At 40.3% G+C, this 19416-nt stretch overlaps 13 protein-coding genes across 13 annotated transcripts; 6 read left to right on the top strand and 7 right to left on the bottom strand.

Moving 5' to 3' along the window:
- Nucleotides 1-35: 35 nt before the first annotated feature.
- NEHOM01_1152 (26S proteasome regulatory subunit T3) lies at nucleotides 36-1238 on the bottom strand (the record flags this gene model as incomplete). Its single annotated transcript, XM_051490030.1, has 1 exon — nucleotides 36-1238. The coding sequence occupies one exon, from the start codon at nucleotides 1236-1238 to the stop codon at nucleotides 36-38; it is 1203 nt and encodes a 400-aa protein (XP_051345990.1).
- A 309-nt stretch (nucleotides 1239-1547) lies between these two features.
- Nucleotides 1548-3047, top strand: NEHOM01_1151 (sulfate permease, SulP family; the record flags this gene model as incomplete). Its single annotated transcript, XM_051490029.1, has 1 exon — nucleotides 1548-3047. The coding sequence occupies one exon, from the start codon at nucleotides 1548-1550 to the stop codon at nucleotides 3045-3047; it is 1500 nt and encodes a 499-aa protein (XP_051345989.1).
- A 740-nt stretch (nucleotides 3048-3787) lies between these two features.
- On the top strand, nucleotides 3788-5158 carry NEHOM01_1150 (signal recognition particle receptor subunit alpha; the record flags this gene model as incomplete). The annotated part of the gene is made up of 1 exon (XM_051490028.1): nucleotides 3788-5158. One exon carries the CDS (start codon nucleotides 3788-3790, stop codon nucleotides 5156-5158), a length of 1371 nt encoding a protein of 456 aa, XP_051345988.1.
- Nucleotides 5159-5185: 27 nt separating this feature from the next.
- Nucleotides 5186-8209, bottom strand: NEHOM01_1149 (uncharacterized protein; the record flags this gene model as incomplete). The annotated part of the gene is made up of 1 exon (XM_051490027.1): nucleotides 5186-8209. The coding sequence occupies one exon, from the start codon at nucleotides 8207-8209 to the stop codon at nucleotides 5186-5188; it is 3024 nt and encodes a 1007-aa protein (XP_051345987.1).
- A 1765-nt stretch (nucleotides 8210-9974) lies between these two features.
- Nucleotides 9975-11357, bottom strand: NEHOM01_1148 (uncharacterized protein; the record flags this gene model as incomplete). Its single annotated transcript, XM_051490026.1, has 1 exon — nucleotides 9975-11357. One exon carries the CDS (start codon nucleotides 11355-11357, stop codon nucleotides 9975-9977), a length of 1383 nt encoding a protein of 460 aa, XP_051345986.1.
- A 287-nt stretch (nucleotides 11358-11644) lies between these two features.
- NEHOM01_1147 (DNA primase large subunit) lies at nucleotides 11645-12766 on the bottom strand (the record flags this gene model as incomplete). The annotated part of the gene is made up of 1 exon (XM_051490025.1): nucleotides 11645-12766. One exon carries the CDS (start codon nucleotides 12764-12766, stop codon nucleotides 11645-11647), a length of 1122 nt encoding a protein of 373 aa, XP_051345985.1.
- Nucleotides 12767-12788: 22 nt separating this feature from the next.
- On the top strand, nucleotides 12789-14909 carry NEHOM01_1146 (threonyl-tRNA synthetase; the record flags this gene model as incomplete). Its single annotated transcript, XM_051490024.1, has 1 exon — nucleotides 12789-14909. One exon carries the CDS (start codon nucleotides 12789-12791, stop codon nucleotides 14907-14909), a length of 2121 nt encoding a protein of 706 aa, XP_051345984.1.
- An 80-nt stretch (nucleotides 14910-14989) lies between these two features.
- Nucleotides 14990-15304, bottom strand: NEHOM01_1145 (translation initiation factor 1; the record flags this gene model as incomplete). Its single annotated transcript, XM_051490023.1, has 1 exon — nucleotides 14990-15304. One exon carries the CDS (start codon nucleotides 15302-15304, stop codon nucleotides 14990-14992), a length of 315 nt encoding a protein of 104 aa, XP_051345983.1.
- Nucleotides 15305-15332: 28 nt separating this feature from the next.
- On the bottom strand, nucleotides 15333-15977 carry NEHOM01_1144 (uncharacterized protein; the record flags this gene model as incomplete). The annotated part of the gene is made up of 1 exon (XM_051490022.1): nucleotides 15333-15977. The coding sequence occupies one exon, from the start codon at nucleotides 15975-15977 to the stop codon at nucleotides 15333-15335; it is 645 nt and encodes a 214-aa protein (XP_051345982.1).
- Nucleotides 15978-16802: 825 nt separating this feature from the next.
- On the bottom strand, nucleotides 16803-17066 carry NEHOM01_1106 (uncharacterized protein; the record flags this gene model as incomplete). Its single annotated transcript, XM_051489984.1, has 1 exon — nucleotides 16803-17066. The coding sequence occupies one exon, from the start codon at nucleotides 17064-17066 to the stop codon at nucleotides 16803-16805; it is 264 nt and encodes an 87-aa protein (XP_051345944.1).
- A 26-nt stretch (nucleotides 17067-17092) lies between these two features.
- On the top strand, nucleotides 17093-17497 carry NEHOM01_1143 (uncharacterized protein; the record flags this gene model as incomplete). The annotated part of the gene is made up of 1 exon (XM_051490021.1): nucleotides 17093-17497. One exon carries the CDS (start codon nucleotides 17093-17095, stop codon nucleotides 17495-17497), a length of 405 nt encoding a protein of 134 aa, XP_051345981.1.
- Nucleotides 17498-17499: 2 nt separating this feature from the next.
- On the top strand, nucleotides 17500-18240 carry NEHOM01_1142 (uncharacterized protein; the record flags this gene model as incomplete). The annotated part of the gene is made up of 1 exon (XM_051490020.1): nucleotides 17500-18240. The coding sequence occupies one exon, from the start codon at nucleotides 17500-17502 to the stop codon at nucleotides 18238-18240; it is 741 nt and encodes a 246-aa protein (XP_051345980.1).
- A 38-nt stretch (nucleotides 18241-18278) lies between these two features.
- On the top strand, nucleotides 18279-19409 carry NEHOM01_1141 (uncharacterized protein; the record flags this gene model as incomplete). The annotated part of the gene is made up of 1 exon (XM_051490019.1): nucleotides 18279-19409. The coding sequence occupies one exon, from the start codon at nucleotides 18279-18281 to the stop codon at nucleotides 19407-19409; it is 1131 nt and encodes a 376-aa protein (XP_051345979.1).
- Between the last annotated feature and the right edge of the window lie 7 nt (nucleotides 19410-19416).

Here is a 19416-nt window from a genome sequence, read left to right as displayed (position 1 = left end):
AAGATACTCATTGGTCTTTATTTATCACAACACGACTAGTAGTAGAAAACATGCTCAGCATTCTTCTTTTCCACTATCTTAGCATAGGCCGCTTCAAAGTCCTGTTGCATAACCACATACCGCCCATTACGTACTGCTAGCATTCCTGCTTCTTGACACACTGAGTTAATGTCGGCCGCCGATAACTTATCCGAACGCAAGACCAAACTCTCCAAATCCACCTCTTCACTCAAACTCATCTTCCCTGTTATTGTGGCAAAGATAAGCCGCTTCTGCCGCCGATCGGGCACTGGGAACTCAATCTTCCTATCTAATCGACCCGGCCTAAGTAAAGCTGGATCGATTGTATCGGCCCGATTAGTCGCCATAATCACCTTAACATTAGTGTTCTGATCAAATCCATCCATTTGGTTCAATAACTCAATCAAAACCCGCTGTACTTCTCGATCGGCACTAGTAGCCGCATCAAATCTCATCGTAGCAATCGAGTCCACCTCATCAATAAAGATAATTGAAGGCGCTTTCTCAATAGCCAGTCTAAAGATATCTCGCACCATTCTCGGTCCTTCTCCTAAGTACTTCTGCACAAACTCAGATCCATTCACGCGAATAAAGGTAGCCTTAGTATGGTGGGCAACGGCCTTCACTAGCATAGTCTTACCCGTACCTGGTGGCCCATAAAGAAGAACTCCTCGAGGTGGGTCTATACCTATCTGCTGGTAGAGTGCTAAATCAGTCAGTGGCAACTCAATTGCCTCCCTTATCTCTTGTTTTTGACTATCTAACCCTCCAATATCAGCATAGCTTACATTAGGCCGGTTTTCCTCCCCTAGAACAGAGAAGGTATTATCGGCCTCTGGTGGTAAAACATCAACTAAGGCACTAGAATGTCGATGCAGAGCTACACTCGTACTCGGCTTCAATAACTCTTTGTTGACTGTCGAAAGAATCTTCACTACAGAATTAGATCCAGCCGTACTACCGATAATAGCCGTATCTGCATCGATTGCCTCCAAAAAGTGGCCCATAATTAGTGGGACACTCTTAACTCGTTCAATTGCTTGTTGTGACTTATGCAACTCTTTCTTTAAAGACTGAATCTCTTCCAGAATATACTTCTCTTTCAAATTCACTAACTCTAAAGCCCGTTCTATCTCTGTGCAACGATAGTACTCTAAAGCACTAGTTCTTTCTACCAAGTGTTCATCACCTCGTTCAATCGGATTCTCAGACTGCATACTGGGCAAACAAAGAATGAATAAATAAATAGAGAAGAGATGGTTCTGGGCTGATAAGAGCACGTGATTGAGTTAGGATTAGCTTGGGATTGTAGTGGTTAGTATTTGGGTTAAGTTGGGTAGGTTGTGGTCGGTGAAGTAGGGTTTGAGTTAGGATTTGAGTTGCAGAGGTAGGATTGAGTTGGTCTTGGGTTAAGTTGAAGTTGAGTAGATAAAGAATGTAGTAGTATTATGATGGTATTATGATAGTGTTATGGTGTTGTGTGTCTTGATAAAGGGTTAGTATTGGGTTATTATTGGGTTTAGGTTATGTTTATTGTGTTTTTGCTGGTTTGGCTAATCTTTGTTATAAGACGGAGATTGGAGTTTTTGATGGTTAATAAGCAAGATGGGGAATTTGCGGGGATGAAAAATCTTTGCGAGAGCGATGAGCAACGGGTAGCGAGTACCGTAAATGTGCAACAAGCACTTCGTGCGACCAAATTAGAGTTTTTGAAAGCTAGATTGCCACCGGCTCTTTTAGGTCTGATTTTGTACCTAATGGATGCTTTGACTATTGGGGAGAAGGGTTTAGTTTATCCAGGAGATAGTTCTTCTGTTTTACCACGTTTAAGTACTTTGCTTTTTATCTTGGGCAGTTGTGTATCCCAACTGGTTTTCTTTTGTTTCTCGTCCTTTTCGATTGGATTGATTGCTTCTTCTATCTCTGAGAGTTTTGTGGCCTTTCAAGGCATATCTAAAGATCTTTATGATACGGGTTTAAGAGAGGCTAGTCATTTTTCTACTTTGATGGCTTGTATTATGATTAGTACTTGGTTAACGGCTATTGGTTTTGGTATTCTTTATTGGGTTGGGGCGGAGAGTTTAATGCGCCGATTGCCCTGTGAAATTGGTATTTCTTTGTACTTTGTGATTGGTTGTTTTTGTTGTCGTTTTGGGAATGACGTGGCTAATTTAGTATTTGCTGGCCGCTGGATGTACTTGCTGGGGTATAATGTGTTTGCGATTGGATTATGGGCTGCTGGCCGGTTCTTAGCGCAACGAGTACCTAGTTTAGGCCGGTATATTTACTTGCTCTCTTTATTAGTACTAGTGCCTTTGGGGTACTTGGGAATGTGGCTGGTAGGTGGAGGTTTGAGTTATTATCGGGATATTGGGTTTTTACCAGAACTACCTAAGGATGGAGCTCTGAGTAGCCATTGGGTAAGTAATAGTTCTTTTAGGTTGATCGATCTGTCCGTTCTTCTTAAGCAACTACCATCTTTACTGGCTATTGCTGGTCTTAATCTGTTGCATTTTTCAGTTAATATTCCGGCTATTCAGAGTAGTACGGATACGCGATGTTCTATTAAGAAGGAATTACGAGCGAATGCATTTTCTAATATTATAACTGGAGTGTGTGGTGGGTATCCTTCTTATGTGGTTTCTTCTTCTACTATTGCTATTAATACTCCCGATCGGTCCCGTAAGATTGATATGATTATTGTGGCTGTTTTGTTTCCGGTTGTGTTCTTTGCTTCTAGTTCAGGCTTGCTTTATGTGCCCAGGATGTGTTTTGATCTCTTATTAATGCTAATTGGCTTGGATATCTTATGGGGTTCAGCTCAGGAGATCAAACAAGCTGGCTGGTTCTGTGCGGTTTTAACTCTTGGGGTAGCTCTGATTTCTCTTTGGACTGAGAAGTTACAACTAGGGATGGCCTTTGCCCTTCTAGGTGTATCTAGTCGTTGGGTTTATTTAAAGGCCTCGCCCAAGCGCCCAGATACCGGTCAAGAAGACACCTTAACTATCACCACTATTCCCCTCTAATATCTATAACATAAATCACAACTATATTAAGTTAGTTTAGTATTTAAGTATACCATTAGTTGTCAATGGTTAGTCGTTGGTTAATAAAGCATTATAATAGCATTAGTATACTAATTCAATACGAAGTTCATCTTAACTAATACATCCTCTATTAAAGAGATTCCTTGGGATAACTTGGGATAAGTATGTATTGGTTGAGTTGAAATAAGATGACGTCATATTAAGTTGAGTATTTGTATTTGTGTTGGTTTGGGATTGGTATTTGTGTTAGGTTTAGTATTGGTATTCGTGTTACTTTAGTACTACTAAGTAGTGTGTAGCTTACCAATAATCAGGTTGATCGTATTAGTATTAGTACTACAATTAGTTCTACAATTAGTTACTTATCTGCCTTTATTTAAGTTAAGTTGAGGTGAGGCGAGTTAAGTTGAGTTGGTTTAGTCTTGGGTAAGCTCATCCGGATGGATTTGTTCGCCCTGGTTGAGAAGGTTAATGAATTCCTGGGCTTGGTGGTACTCATTTACTAGTTCTTCCAATCGGCGGTAGTCGATGTTGTACATTTCGGCGGCTTTAGCTATTTGTTGCTCTTGTACGTGACTGGGAGCCTCTGCCAACTGCTGTATAATTTGCTTATAGTCAGTCTCAGCCTGTTCAGCTTGGATAAATAAGAAGGAAATAACAAGAAGAAGTAGATTGAAGATCTTCATGCTAAAAAGTTTGAGATTAGCCCAGAATTTTACATGCAGAAACACAAGTTGGTATTTGGAGTTGTTTTTAGTCGTGGTGGAATTATCCGATGTGAATTTGGTAAAGAACCAGTCTATTTAAAACAGTTTATTGAAAGAATGCCGTTAAGTAGTACTGTAGGCACAATTCAGGTAAGAGATGAGAGTGTTTCTTATGTATCTGGAGTTAAGAATGTATATCTAGTTGTGTATAAGAACCGCGAAATTGAAAGGGAAGTAGTTGACGTATTAGAAAGGACTAAAGAAGAGATGGAGAGTAGTAAAGATGGCCGAATTCCTGCTGGAATCTTTAAAGATGAAGATAGTATTGGTAATGGTAGAGATAGTATTGGTAATGGTAGAGATAGTATTGGTGTTAGTAGAGATAGTATTGGCAATAGTAGTATTATGCGTAATAGTAGAGAAGAAAAGGTAGATGAAGATTCAGATCCAGAAGAAGAAAGTCCTGGGTGGGCGCAATGGAGTCGGCCAAGAAGACTAATGGAGTACTGGAGTGGTAAGCAGGTGAGTGAACGGGATTTACGCGATCATTTACTGGGTAGGAATGTTCCCATGAATTTAAGCCAAAAAATAGCTAAGGAGACTTTGGAGTTTGCTAAGGATGATATTAGTGACTTGACTGAAAAAGATAAGATTAGAAAAGGTCTTAAGAAAACATTAGCACAATTAGTGCCTATCTTATCTCCTGAAAGTATTATAAGTGAAATATCTCAACGTAAACAGAGCGGTAAAGGTCCTTATGTTTTCTGTCTAGTTGGTGTAAATGGAGTAGGTAAATCAACAACTTTATCTAAGCTTTGTTTGTGGTTGTTAAAGAATAACTTTAGAGTTTGTGTAGCGGCTTGTGATGGGTTCCGTAGTGGAGCGATTGAGCAATTGCGTAAATATGTTGATAGATACAAGACTAGAGGTCATGCTATTTCTCTTTTTGAACGTGGTTATGGGAAGGACGAGTCAAATATTGCTAATCAGGCGATTAGATTTGGAAATGAGAATAATTTTGATGTCGTGCTAATTGATACGTGTGGGCGTATGCCGAGTAATCAGAGTTCAATGACTTCTCTTTCTAAAATGATTCGAGTTAATCGGCCTAATAAGGTGCTTTATATTGGTGAGGCTTTAGTGGGTTCAGACTCGATTGAGCAAGTTCGTACTTTTAATGCTTATGTGGAGAAAGCTAGTGTTGGTAAGGCTATTGATGGGATTGTGGTTACTAAATGTGACACGGTGGATGAGAAAGTTGGCACAATAATAAGTTTGGCCCATACAGTACACAGACCGGTCGTTTTTATTGGAGTGGGCCAGAAGAATGTTGATTTGTTGCCCTTTAGTCTTGATGGCTTATGCACAGCCCTTTATATGTAAGACAACTAGTTAGTTTAGCAGGTATAGTTACTTGATGGTCTTAGGCTGAGGAGAAGATTTGTCTTGCTCGTAGATGACATCATGGTATACGATGGAAGGATGGTGGGTAAAGATGGAGAGAGTAATTTGGTACGGTGTGCCTGGAATGTATTCTGGGGGATGGTTTCTGCTAAGAAGAGCTTGAATGTCTTTGAGATGGTAGCGCAGATCGATAGTGTAACCATTGAGTTCGGAAAGGCGCAGACAATGGGTGGTTAATAAGACTCCGCTGATGGAAACAACAATGACTGTGTCCTTGGTGGCATCAGAAATAAAGAGGGTTTTACGAGTACGACGGTCAATACTTTTTGTAGATCTATGTTTGTTATAGTTGTCAGTAAAGATAGTGGTGATGAAGATAAGAAGGCCATCTTTGATTTGGAAAGTTCGGGGGTGTTCAGGGATAGATATTTTGACTGGTTGATCACTGAACAGGGATAGGTCAAAGGCCGATCGGGCGATAGTGCCTAGGAAGTGGCCGGGTGGGTAGTTGTAAGTACTGCCATTTGTATAGATTATATCTTCAGTGGGATTGGGAAGAGGACCATGGAGAGGTACCAGTGGGTTTTGCACTATAGCTTCATTAATAGCCGGATAGAAGACAGATGCTGATTGGTACTCAGTTAGCATAGGCAGGTTTTTCTTGATAATAGCTGTACGGAAGCGAATAATACCGTAAATGTACTCTAATGGAAACTCTTCTAGATTATGGGGAAGAAGTTGGTTGTAGAAATCAATGATAGAACTACTGATGGATTTGCAGTAGTTACTGTGTTCTTCTCCTAGGAAATAAAGGGCTAGAATCAAGAAGCGATGGTAGTACTGGCGATGGTACTCGGAATAGGCATTGTAAGCTCTTAAGAACTCCCGGGAGACCGTCTTAGCTAGTTTTCCTTTGGCCGATCGGAAGAAGGTCTTCTTGATTTTGAACCAAAGAGCCTTTTCGATATCCTTGGTGGATTTTAGAGTGCTAATCGCATCTTTAGCTCGTTGCTTGAGTTTGAGGAGCTTTTTGTCTTCGGTCTTTTGCGAGAAGGGTGGGAAGACTACAATTGTTCGTTTGAGAGCGCGAAGTTCGGTATCTAAGAATCTGGCCGCATAAGGATCGAGGTCTTGATTGGCTGCTTCTACTTCTTTCTCATAGGAGTTGACATCCAGGCAAATATTGTTCTCACGGTACTTGGCCAGGGGATCGTACTTGACAAAGATGTCTTCATTTACAATCGGAAAGTTGTTGTAGTCACCCAGGGAGTAGACTCGTTTAAGGATATCTGAGTGCTGGCAGTAAGATGACATAAATCTTTGGTAGAAAGAAGGACCCATAGTTGATCTTTCAATCGATTTGACCAAATCATCAGAAAAGACACTCATGAGTGGTTTGAGACCCCGTAGTCCAAAGGCCAAACCTTTAGAAGAGTACATTTCATCCTGAGTCGTGGATATCAACAGGAAACTATACCCGCCCAGCAAAAACGCCATAACATTAGCAGCCCCACCATAAACCACACTAAAAACATTAAGACTATAAGTGACAGCAGTGACTCCTACTGTTCCCACCGCGGTTTTAGCAGCCTCCTCATTAAGAGCTATTTGCGCTTGAGTAGCTGGTGATGGTGTCAAAATGGATCCAAAGACATCCAATGCCGTATCACCTGGGCGACTCTCAACAACAGATGAAATACCACTGCCCGCCTTAGATAAAGCCTTGTCAACGGGTGAATCCAGCCCAAATAAACCCTTTATGAAGTCCGTGATCACACCCCATATCCAATCGATCTGTTCAAACACCCAAGTAATAATCGAAACTAGTCCATTAAGAACAGTACCTAACTGTTGGAAAATCAGCAGAACACATTTAGACAGATAATATAATACCGAATCAATCGCAGTCACCACATAATAAATCAGTTTAAGCGCTTTTTGAGTCAAAGATAAGGTGTCCGCACTTGCATTTACATCAATTCCTAAGAAACTCATCAAATCATCAGCCAGCTTTTTAGGCCGGAAGAAGTTAAAGGCGTCTGTCACCACCGAAACAATCCCTTCTTCAACTTTTTGTACTCCAGTAGTAAGTTTAGTGAATACTGGTGCTGTAGTAGCATCAACTTTAAATTGAGTATCACCAACCTGTAAAGTCACACCAGAACGAGCGGCCAAATAGTGAAAAACAACAAATATAATCAAGGCAAGCACAAACAGTACCTTAGTCAAGTTAACCAAAAAAACCATCAACCGTCTTACACTACGAGAAGTCAGTGCGCGATAGATAGGTTCTAAAAAAGGGTTGTTCTTAATCTTCCTAACTGCCCAGACTCGCAAGGGTCGACCAAGATTAAGAACCAAGAATGAGAAAATAGGAAAGATAATCAGCATTATTGGAAGCATATTAAAAGAGAATAGGACTAGAGTAGTTAAGATAACATAATGCAAGTAATTGGAGAGACTGGTTTTCAAAATAATCTTCTCTATACCTACAGTACCTAATACAATAAAGGTTATAGCTAATCCGGCAATTATAGTTGCATTAATATCCATTGTATTTCCAATTCCCATCGTTCGCAAACAAGTAGCAAATGCTCCCACTCCACAAACAGCAGCAGCAGGAAAGAATCCAAAACCTCTAATCAGAAAGGAGAACACTATCGGGATAATAATAAACAACGGTGAGAACCCTAGGGCTCCAAATAGCATAATACCGGCCAAACCAAAAACATGCTCTACAACTGCTAACTTTTCTCGATTAGTACGATCCCAGGTCATTTTATCGCGCTTAAAGTACAGTATAACCCCAAAAAGACCGATAACAGTAAAGAGAGTTGTGAAAAGAAAGACATCTACCAATCTACTAGTCGCAAAAAGCGAATGTATCTGAATTTGCGCATCATTAACCGCCAATTTAAAGTAAGTCAGTATCCCAAGGACTAGAATGGACCAGTTAAGGCCTTTAAAGGGTAATCCGATCCATTTCGTCCACGAAATCTTATCTTTTGTTTCTAGTGATGCGTTACTCATCTATAAATGATTATAAAATTTTCAATTCTATAATACTAATACGAACCAACCAGATTATTTCCTAAAAAGGAAATTTATTTGTATATTAAAGATATAATAATTTGGATTGGTTTCTGAGCTAATAATTGAATAGATTAAGTTTTGATAATGTTATAAGTTCGTTGATAGATATTTATTTGTCTTTGGAAGGTTTAGGATTTAGATTGTGAAAATCGACTTAAAGATCTATCAAAACCCTAATCTAACAATAAAGTGTAGAAGACCAAAGTTATCTCTAGTCAACAAGATTCACTCCTCGCCCAGAACGTTAAACTATTCCAATTCGTTCCATTTCGACCAATGAGCTGATTTAGTACTCCATACCTACACAGACAAAGGACTCGGAAAGAATAGCTATAGGTTAAGTTATGATAAGATTGTGTTTAGTTGTTTTATGGCCTACCTACTCATCTATACTAACTCAACTCAATACTAACTTATTATGACGTCATCTTATTCCAACACACCCTATTTATCCAATAAATGGTACCTACACTTATCCCAAGTACTATCTTCAATAGAGTATGTATTAGTTAAGTGTTGAATACTACATCTAACTTGACTTATCTTAATGTGTTATTTGGGTTAGTATTGGGTTGTTATTGAGTTGTCCTAGCTAGATAATATCATTAAATAGTTGTTGATTTATTGCCATATTATGAGTCCATACTCGATATTCCTTACTTTAAGACACTTTCCAACCCACTACTACCTTTATTACACCTTAATTATATCATAAATTGATATTTTGATTTATGGTGAAATTTGAACAGGGGGGTCAAAAATAAAAAGACGAATTCCAGGCCCAGGAATTTTGATTTTTTCCTTTTTAGATCGCAATTTTACTCCCAAAACGGAGATTTCCCTTATAAGGAAAATTTCCAAAGTATAAATACAGAGAGAATTTGAGGTCCGTGGCACTGCGAGAGACTCATGACTAGTAACTCTATAACATGTACTATGTTATCGAACACTCAGCAGTGTCCACCTGTCCCTTAGTTAGTTTGTCCCTGTTAGTTTGTCTATATTAATTGGTCCCTGTTAGTTTGTCCCTTAGTTGGTTGTCCCTTAGTTGGTTGTCCCTTAGTTAGTTTGTCCCTTAGTCAGTTGCCTCATACTCCTTGCTGTACGTAAGCATAAAAGCCCTAACTAAACTGCAGTACTGCTGCAGCACTTGCGATTGGCGTCAAGTAGTCCCATAGTCATCCGAAAATGACTTTATAGTTTAATATCTTATTGAGTTTAGGTTGTGGTGGGTTGAGTTTGAGTTAGGTTTGGGTTGAGCTACTATTCAATAAACATGTTGTAGTGTAATGGAATGATTAAGTATCTTATGTTTATGTTTTGAAGGCTAACTCTTACTGACTTTATTAACTCTTACTAGAGTTTAGAAGTACTCCATTAGATAAGCCTAGTGGTTCAAAGATATAGTTCTGGTAATCTATGTGTTACTTTTTGTATGCTTATACCTTTTGCACTCTCTAACCCTATTGGGTTAGTGTTGGTTATTATTCTAAATCAATCCCATCTATTACTTTATTGTCTCTACTAATTCAACTTCATGTCACTCTACACCACTACTAAATCTAGCTCTACTCTATCTATGTGAAATAGTGAATAACCAGATTAGCAATCTCTATAATTTAAATTCGAAAACAAATCCCAACTCTATTCTAATTCTGACAAGATCTAAGTTGGTTTTAGTTTTACTAACTAGATTAGAGGTTTACTCTTCAATACTAAACACAACCCGATCTAAGTTGGATATACATGTACTAGTTATAGTTGTTTTGACTCTCTCACTCTTTCGTAGGGGAACATTGACGAACCCTTCCTTTAAATCGATCTTGGAGAACGCGGTAGTGTCTCTTAGTGCATCAGTGATGGTAAGAATTCCGGGTATCGGATATTGATCTAGTTGTACTTTTGTCTTGAGTGCATCTATCCGGCTTTCGTATGCTCGAATAGCAGGTAGACCTATTAAGGGTTGATCCAGCCTCTTGTTTCGGATAATATAGAATTGTTGCCTTCCGACCTCAACTCCTTTTACGCTCATTGACATAACAATTAGGCTCTCGGTTCTCACTTCCTTTCCGTTTACGTTATACAGAGATGTTATTTCTGGTTCATAACACTGTATCGGCCCCTGCTCTTGTACTAACTGCTCATACATCTCCCAATTAATCACGTTCAGTTGGGATCCTGTGCCATATGTTCCACTCATTGGTTTTCCTGAACCTAGGGTGAACTCAGCGATGCACGGTCCTTCTAGTTCGACTTTATCTTCTTCCGGTAGAGGTATGTTCGTCCTCATTTGCGGTTCCAAAGACGTTAACTTAGCTTTGGGTTTAGTCTCTTTCGACTCTTTGTTCTTCTTTGTAAAGCACTCTTCTTCCTTATGCCCTTTCTTCTTGCAGTACGTACAGACGAGGTTCAAACGGGAGTTGGTGCCTCCTGATTTCTTAGTGGTCGAAGTTTGGGATGTCTGCTGAGTTTGTTCTTTCCGGTCGATGGCTCGACAAACGTCTACAAATCGCTGCATCTCTGGTTTTGATGGATCAAAGACTTTCCCTATTAAGGAAGGGTGTGGAACGGTCTTCTCAACCTTCTTCACCAGCTGGGCCCACGTAAGGGCTTTTGCCGCATAAAGTCCGCAGGCATGCAAGGCCCAGTGGGTTAGACTTTCTCCCTTCTTGAAGTGGGGTAGCTCCAACCTGTCATCCTCGGCAGAGCTAAATATCTCGATCATTCTACTTCGCACAGTGTCCCAATGCACTTCAACGGATTCGGGTTCAACTTCTTCCAGGTCACTAATCTCTCGATAGTATGACCGTAGCCTGTGGCTAATCTTATGGAAACGGGCCAGATCTCGTGCTAGGCCATTTTGAAGCAAGATCCGGATACGCTCGGCGGAGGACATTTCCTGCCAGCTCGGGCTTTTTCCCAGGAAGTCCTCCCAACTGAGGAACTCTTCAGTGTCTTCTGAGTAAGTGAGAAACTTGAGGGCCATCTCAAGGTCATCCTTCCTTTTATGCATCGTCTCTTCAATCTGCCTTAGGTCACGTAAGGCTCCCGGGTCGTCCTTTAGTTGTTTTCTGCGATCCGCCATTTAAACTCTCGTCTTTATTCATTTGCAGGTCTATTTATAGACAGGAAAATTTCCTTATTAGGTAATTTTCTTCCCGTCTTTTTAAAACCGGGAATGTCCTTTTAGGAACATACAACAGTTATAATAAAGGAATGTTTCTCTTGAGTTTATTAATCGGATCTTATCACAAATCTTAATCTGATAAACAAATCGATACAGTACTTAGCTATTGTATAACTACCACCATTTAACCACCTCAACTCAACCCAATATTAACTTAACTCAACTTGTATCTTCTTGCTGATTGGTTACTTGCTGGCCTTACGGGCCATGGTATAGTACTCGGCCGGGGAAAGATGAACGGGCACTGGGAAGCCAAGTAGTTGAGTTAAGGCTAAATTGCACTTCTGCTTGCCATCGAGATCTCTGGCATACGGACACCCAGAACAACCAGGCATGCCCGTTTCTTTCATAATAACTGCACAAGGAATGCTTTTGTAATCCTTACGACTACCTACCTGACCATAAGTATGCCGTATAGCATATCGATACTCTTTGTCAAATCTGTCCGGTGTACAGTTGAAATGACTACGCAATAAACTCACGGCATCTTCTAAAGGCACACCAATGTTCTTAAGGAAATTAACTAAGTTGGTCCGGTCCTGGTACTTAAGATGTTGATCCTGGCGTAGTCGGTCAAGAATGCGTTTAATACACCCTGGAATGAACTTCTCTTCCAGCTTAATTGCTTCTAAAGGTTGCACTCTTTCTTTCACATCGTAAACCATACCGACTTGATTGGACTGGTAGAGCTTTTCGGTTGTCCAACTCAACATATCAGCAAAGGCACGAATAAGCATACTCTTAACCCCAGCTACTCCACTTTCCATCCGGCCATTTTCCATTCGTTCCTTCAGCCCATAGAAGTGCCAGAATCCAGCTCGGACTCTAATTCTCTCCCCACGATTAACCATTCCAGCTACTTTCTGGCCGACTGCCAAACTAACCTTCTCCTGGCCCATCCAATTAGATTGGTCTCCATCCACCTCGATTACAACTCCTTGCTCAGTCGAGTTAAACCGAACCGGCTCAACTAAACGCGTAATGTACTCCTCAGCCCAGAACAAAAGAATCTCCTTCTCATTCATCTGCTCCAATCGCGAACGGAATATCTGGATTTCACCATTCACAAAATCCTCCATTCTACTTGGATCAGCTACACTTGCTACCTTACAGGCATAGTGCTGATTTAAATCAAGATCAGCCGACCAATCTTCACTAAATCTCGCTGAAATAGGCAAATGCCCCCGTCTCTCTAAGTATCCATAGACTTCCCGACGTTCCCGAACCAATCCATAATAATCCTCAGTCCTATCTACACTTGTCCTTCCATCAAGATAGAGGTTTAATCGATGTGTTATCTTTCTCATATGCGGCTAATCGGAAAAATTTATGAAATTTGACGACTACATTCAGAAGCGTATTACTATCTTTGATCGAAAACTGGCTGAATATAATGAAAAGATAAAGAATCTCTCTAAACTTCCCATTCACATAATTACCAAATTTGGTAATTTTGATGGAACGGCTTATGAGACTACTCCTTTTGTTATCTCTAAGCATTTAAACCCACAACATCAAGAGTTTATTGTGGCTAAAGTAGATGGTCTTCTTTGGGATGCCCACCGACCTCTAGAAGCAAGTTCCTCTTTGGAGTTTTTGAGTTTTGAAGATAAGGAAGGCCGACAAGTATTCTGGCACTCTTCCGCTCATGTTTTAGGTGAGGCCTGTGAGAGTACTTATGCCTGCCATCTTTGTCTAGGACCACCGACCGACTCGGGATTCTTTTATGAAATGAGTATGGACCGAACAGTAACACCTGAAGATTATGCCAAGTTGCAGAAAGCAATGAAAGCAGCTACAAAGGATAAACAACGGTTTGTACGTTTGGAATTATCTAAGGCTGACTTACTAGACATGTTTTCTGAGAACCCGCTTAAGTTAGAACTTATTCAAACTAAAGTAGAGGAGAAGAGTACGGTTTATCGTTGTGGTCCTTTAATTGATTTCTGTTTAGGCCCACATATTCCTGGAACTGGATACATTAAGGCTATTGAAGTAACTCATCATAGTAGTTCCTTCTTTTTAGGCGATTCATCACGACCGGTCTTACAACGTATTTACGGCGTATCTTTCCCCAGCACTCAACTCATGAAAGAGCATTTATTGCGCTTGGAAGAGGCCAAGAAGAACAATCATCGGCGAATTGGTACGGAATTAGATCTGTTCTTCTTCTCACCAATGAGTCCTGGTTCGTGCTTCTTCTTGCCTAAAGGAGCTTTTATCTACAATTCATTGATTGCTCTGATTAAGGAAAATTACCGGAAACGAGACTTCAAAGAAGTGATTACTCCTAATGTCTTCACCAATGAACTTTGGAAGACAAGTGGGCATTGGGCCAATTATAAGGATGATATGTTTTGTTTCTCGGCTGATAATACGGAAATGGCCTTAAAACCCATGAACTGTCCTGGGCATTGTTTGCTTTTCAAACACTTATCTTGTTCCTATCGTGATTTACCCTTAAGAATTGCTGATTTTGGTGTCTTACATCGTAATGAGATCTCAGGGGCCTTAACTGGTCTGACTCGAGTCCGAAGATTCCAACAGGACGATGCCCATATCTTTGTGCAAACTAGTCGAGTGGCCGAAGAGATTCTTTCGGCTTTGGACTTCCTAAAGGAAATCTATGCCGTACTTGGCTTTACTTATGCCGTAGCACTTAGTACCCGGCCGAGCAAGTACTTAGGAGAAGCTAGTGTTTGGGACCAGGCTGAGTCCCAACTTAAATCAGCTTTGGATCTAGCCGGAGTGCCTTGGACTCTTAATGAAGGCGATGGGGCGTTTTACGGGCCTAAAATAGACATCTCAATTAGTGATGCCTTGGGTCGTCAACACCAGTGTGGGACGATTCAACTGGACTTCCAATTACCGCAACGGTTTAACTTGACTTTCCGGAATGCTGAAGGTAAGATGGAACAACCAGTGATGATTCATCGTGCTATTCTAGGTAGTGTTGAACGAATGTCTGGAATTCTACTGGAACATTTCAAAGGCCGTTTACCTCCCTGGCTTAATCCAAACCAAGTAGCCATCATTCCCGTTACGCCTAACGAAATACCGTATGCTCATAAGACAGCTCAACTCTTGACCGGTTTGGAAGTCTTCGTGGATAGTTCCGAAAGTACATTGGCTAAGAAGGTGCTTAATGCTCAGAAACAGAAGTTCTCATTTATTGCGGTAGTTGGTCCTAAAGACGTATCGGCCCAAACTCTAGCCATTCGTAACTTAGTGCCTGACCAGGCCGCAACTACTATTCCAGCTGCAGCCGCCGCCACTATCATTCGAACCACGGTCGAGCACCGCGATATTTCCACGGACAAGACTCATACGTACTTGGCCCCGACGCGGCAACTACCAGTTTCCGTTTCTATTGCCATGCAGTGCATCAACCAATTCTTCCATGATATCAAAAAACGGACTTTTGATTTACTTCATAAGATCAAGAAATAGGTCCAACTAACAATAAAGCATTCTTGGGTTTAACCATACGATCAAAAAATCACAATCAAAATCAAAATCAAGTAAATTTACTAATTGCCGTGAAATGAGACTTTGTAATTAGGAAAGACATCGGCCAATCGCTCAACTATCTTCCGGCCATGATCACCTTGCATCACAATTACTTGACCAGTCGGCGACGCATCAATGTTCCCATTGCAACAAAGCTCGCGTTTCAGTCGGTTCAGCAGATCGTCAATTTCAAAATCAGCCGGAATTCCTTCCACTGTAGTAAGCCACTTCCGCCCTTTCCGAATCTGTTTACGCACATGAATTTCATTAATGTTTAAGCCAGTCTCTTCATCGGAAAAGACATATTCGTCATCACAGTCGACGTCATCATGCATGCCCCAAAAAAGAAAAGAGCTTTTCAATCTATGAGCTACTAGACTGTTGGCATAGTTGGAATAGAGTAGTACTGTTGCTCTTAAGGGCATCCATGGCCGTATGAAGTAGTTTAGAATGTGAAGAGATAGGAACTCCATTGGACATTTCTACAAAAGAGATATACTCCTGGTGCTCAGTATAGGAAGCAGCTAGTACTACGGCAGGTAAGCGATCCCTTTCCTCCTGATCAGTTGTATCGATAAGATAGGCATCCTTTTCATATTTTGAAACTGCACAGGAAAGAGCAAAGATAAGATGGCGAATAGGAATACGGAACTTTTCTAGGGCAAAGGTAGTACTATTGATAAGCAGGGGTAGAAGGGAACCATCAGCAAAAATAACTCGGTGTTCTATTTCATAGCAGAAGTCAGTCTCCATAAGTAAAGGTGTAAAGATCTTTTCGAGAATTTCGCCTATCTCTTCTTCTTTTCGTTCCGTACGGATTCGCGATGCACTGGCCGGTAGAGATCCTTCTTCCATTTTAACGATGATTGATAATCTCTGTTTCTGGGTAGGCGAGTGTGTAAGAAGAGTAGAGACTTGGGAGAGGCCGTGATTGAAATAAATAGCTTCTTGAACAGAGATAGCCACTAAACGATGTTGATTATACTTGCGGCCGTCTTTCCGGAACATAAAAAAATGCATGGTCTGTCTTCCTTCTCTCTTCTCCTCCTTCTCTCTCCTTATCTTCTTATCTCTTGGTTTGTATTAAGTCGGGTTTGAGTTAGGTTTTAGTTGGTATTTGGGTTAGAATGGATTAGAATGGGTTAGTATGGGGTTGAGTTGGGTTTAGGGGGTATTATAACGATATTATGTGTTATTTATTGTGGGTTTAGTGGTGGGTTGTGTTGGGTTGGTATTGTGTTGGCATTGAGTTAGTAGGGATAAGATGTAAAGTTAAATGGGGTAGATTTGGGTTAAGTAAGCTAAATAGTGTTTGTTATCTGCTTTGAGATGCTTAGTTGGAAAAATAGCTGGAAGTGAGATGGGGTTGAGATTGGGTTGGTATTAGAGACTTTGAGGTTGGTGGGTAAGTAAGCAGTAAAGAGGTGTTTTATTGAGAATGTAATCACTACTGGTTTAAATTAAAGCTAATTTCAACTTTAGAAATCAACAAAGAATATTGAGTTTAGTTGGCTTTTTGTTTCAAATTCAAATTCCAATTCAAATCCAATAAAATCATGATTAAGCCAACCTTCTTTAAATCGGCCTAAGATATGTCCTTGTTCAGAATACAACATAAGACTAACATAATATAAGACTAACTCAATACCAACTCAATACTATCACAATAAACCGACTTACTTGCTAAAAAGAGACTAAGCCAGATTACAATCTAACATAACATCACCAAAAGACAATACTAACACCACACTAACACAACATCACCAAAAGACAATACTAACATAACACCACACTAACATAACACAACACAAGATAACATAATACAACTTTATACTAATTTGACTCCTTAGGAGTGGTTTTCGAGTCTTCAATTGAATCAACCCATTCGGAATAGACATCAATAGGTTGTGAAAGTCGATTGGTGGTACATTCAAACGTAACTGAACAGGCCAGACAAACTGCTTGGCCTCGATTTCTTTGATGATCAACTCGACACTGAACTGTGGCTTCACGATTACATTCAAGACATGAGAAACGTTTCTCTTCTTTGGGTTTAATGATTCTTTTGGGACCGCGTTGACTCTTCTTTCTTGCCATTTAAAATCTCAGTTTTTCGGGCTATTATGGATTGTATCTTCTGTCGGATAGTGAAAGGTGAAGTGGGGAACAAGGTTTATGAGGATAGTTTGTTTATTGCTGTCATGGATGTTAATCCGATTTCTCGAGGACATATGTTAGTTGTGCCAAAAGAGCATGCTGAGCAATTAACAGATCTTTCTGATGCTTATCTAGGTGGTGCCTTGCTAGTTATTAAGCAGATCGTATCTAAGGTGGGAACAATTGACCAGTACAACATCTTACAAAATAACGGACATCTGCAAAGTGTTAAACACGTTCATTTTCATATCATTCCTTGGAATGCCGAGGATGAAGAAGGTCTTTTAGTTAACTGGACAAGGTCGCGAGTTTCAGCTGAAGAAATTCGACTGCTGGGTGATAGTATTAAGCAGACCTTCCAGGATAAATAAACATGCGAATTCCTAAAGGATGTGAGCGATTGAATGTGCTGCTAGTTGGGGCAAGTAGTTTAGGCAAGACTTCTTTTCTATCTACACTGGGTCAAACTAGTCTTACTCAGGAAGGCGAGTTTTCAGAACATAAACTTATGGTTGAAAATCAGCCGGTTTACTTCTATGAAGCCCGTGGGTATGGAACTACTGGGGATATGGCCGAAAGCTTTGCTAAGATAGAAGGATTTGTTCGTGAGCGATACCGTGAACATTTAGTGGAAGAGACCAAAATTCATCGTGATGTTTTCTTTGAAGATAAACGAATCCACTTAGTTCTGGTTTTCCTCTCAGTTAATAATCGTGGAATTAAGGACTACGATCTTACCCTACTTAAGCTACTACATACTAAAACCAATCTTATTCTGGTTATTCCTAAGTGCGACTACCATACAGAAACTGAACTAAGCGACTTACGCGCCAAAATCAGTAGCTGCTTATCAGAGAACAAAATAGATCTCTTTGAAACCAACGAGATTCCTAAAGAAAAACAACCACTAGCCCTATTAGCAGCAGATAAGAAGTCAATTGATGGCAAGCCTTTTTCAGGCCGTGAATTACCTTGTGGCCGCGTTCTTATCTCTAACCCAGAACACAGTGACTTTGAACTGTTCACCATGCTTTTAACAAGTGCCCGGGCCGATTTACTAAGTACTACCCACTTCCACTTCTATGAAAAGTACCGTATAGCTATGTTACAGTAGTAGATCAATAAAGAAGCGGCCAAAGAGTCGAAATTTTTATGGAGTCTGTCGTGCTCATATTCAGTGAATCTGTAATTCACCTTTTAGATGGACTATTGCACCAAGCCAGTGGTGCTCTTTATAGACTGCGTGTTTTTCCATTACTTGTTGCTGATGGTCGAATAATGCGTCGTTGGGTGGCCGTTCAAACTGAAGGCGCCCGTGAATTCCAAGAGAAGGAAGAGAAGTCTGAAGATGTACATTCCTTTGTTCATAACATGCGAAAGCGGCCCTGTATGATTTTTATTGATATGCCCGGTTCAGTTGAAGATTTGCCATATTTTGTGATTTCAACCACCAGCAAACAACTGGAATTTCAGGTTGGCGGCCAAACAATTGGAACTTGGTCAATTAAGGATGTTTATGAAGGTATTGTTACTAGTGTACTTAGTTACTTCCATCGCACCCAGGTTCAACTGACTGGCATTCGGATCAAGAACAAAGAAGGGAAAAAGAAGACAGTTGAGACTGATATTTACCTAGAAGGCATAGATATGACCATTCCCAGTCAAATGGAGATAGTACATAACGAAGCCAAAGGCATTCTTATCTCCAAGAATAGTGTTTATACTGAGAACCGGCTCTTTATTAAGATGATTAGTGGTAATACACTTGCTTTCACAGGCCAAGGCATCTTTCTTAAGCTAGAAGCCCATAACAACAAGATAATCGGATCTATTATTAAACCAAGTACTGAACTAACTATTCTAGATGGTATACTTCCAGGGGTCAGTAAGTACTATGCTGAAAAGTTCAAGAACTCACTCGTTCGTAGTGTAGGCCCTGAGATTGAAGGCATTCTTGATGGACTGATTGGCGGCAAAGAAGAAGGTCGGCCTTTAGTTTTTGAAAATGAGATACAAAAGATCAAAGCATTAACTGGAGATAAGAAGAACAAAATCATGAGTGCAGTTTTGGAAATTCTCAACACTCTAACTATCCCGAATACCGATAAAAAACACAACTACTACCAACAACTCAAAAAGATGTATCTAGAAGAAAGAGTTTCACCTAATATTGAGACTAAAAAACCAGCTGTACAAATGCATCTACGACCTAGCACCCCAGTCGGCCCTAGATCTCTTTGCCAGGCCATTTGGGAGATGAATTCTGATCGACCAACAGATTAGCGTATAG

Source organism: Nematocida homosporus (assembly GCF_024244095.1).
Source record: "Nematocida homosporus strain JUm1504 chromosome Unknown 4564, whole genome shotgun sequence".
Taxonomy (NCBI): domain Eukaryota; kingdom Fungi; phylum Microsporidia; genus Nematocida; species Nematocida homosporus.
This window is presented reverse-complemented; position numbering and strand designations above follow the sequence as displayed.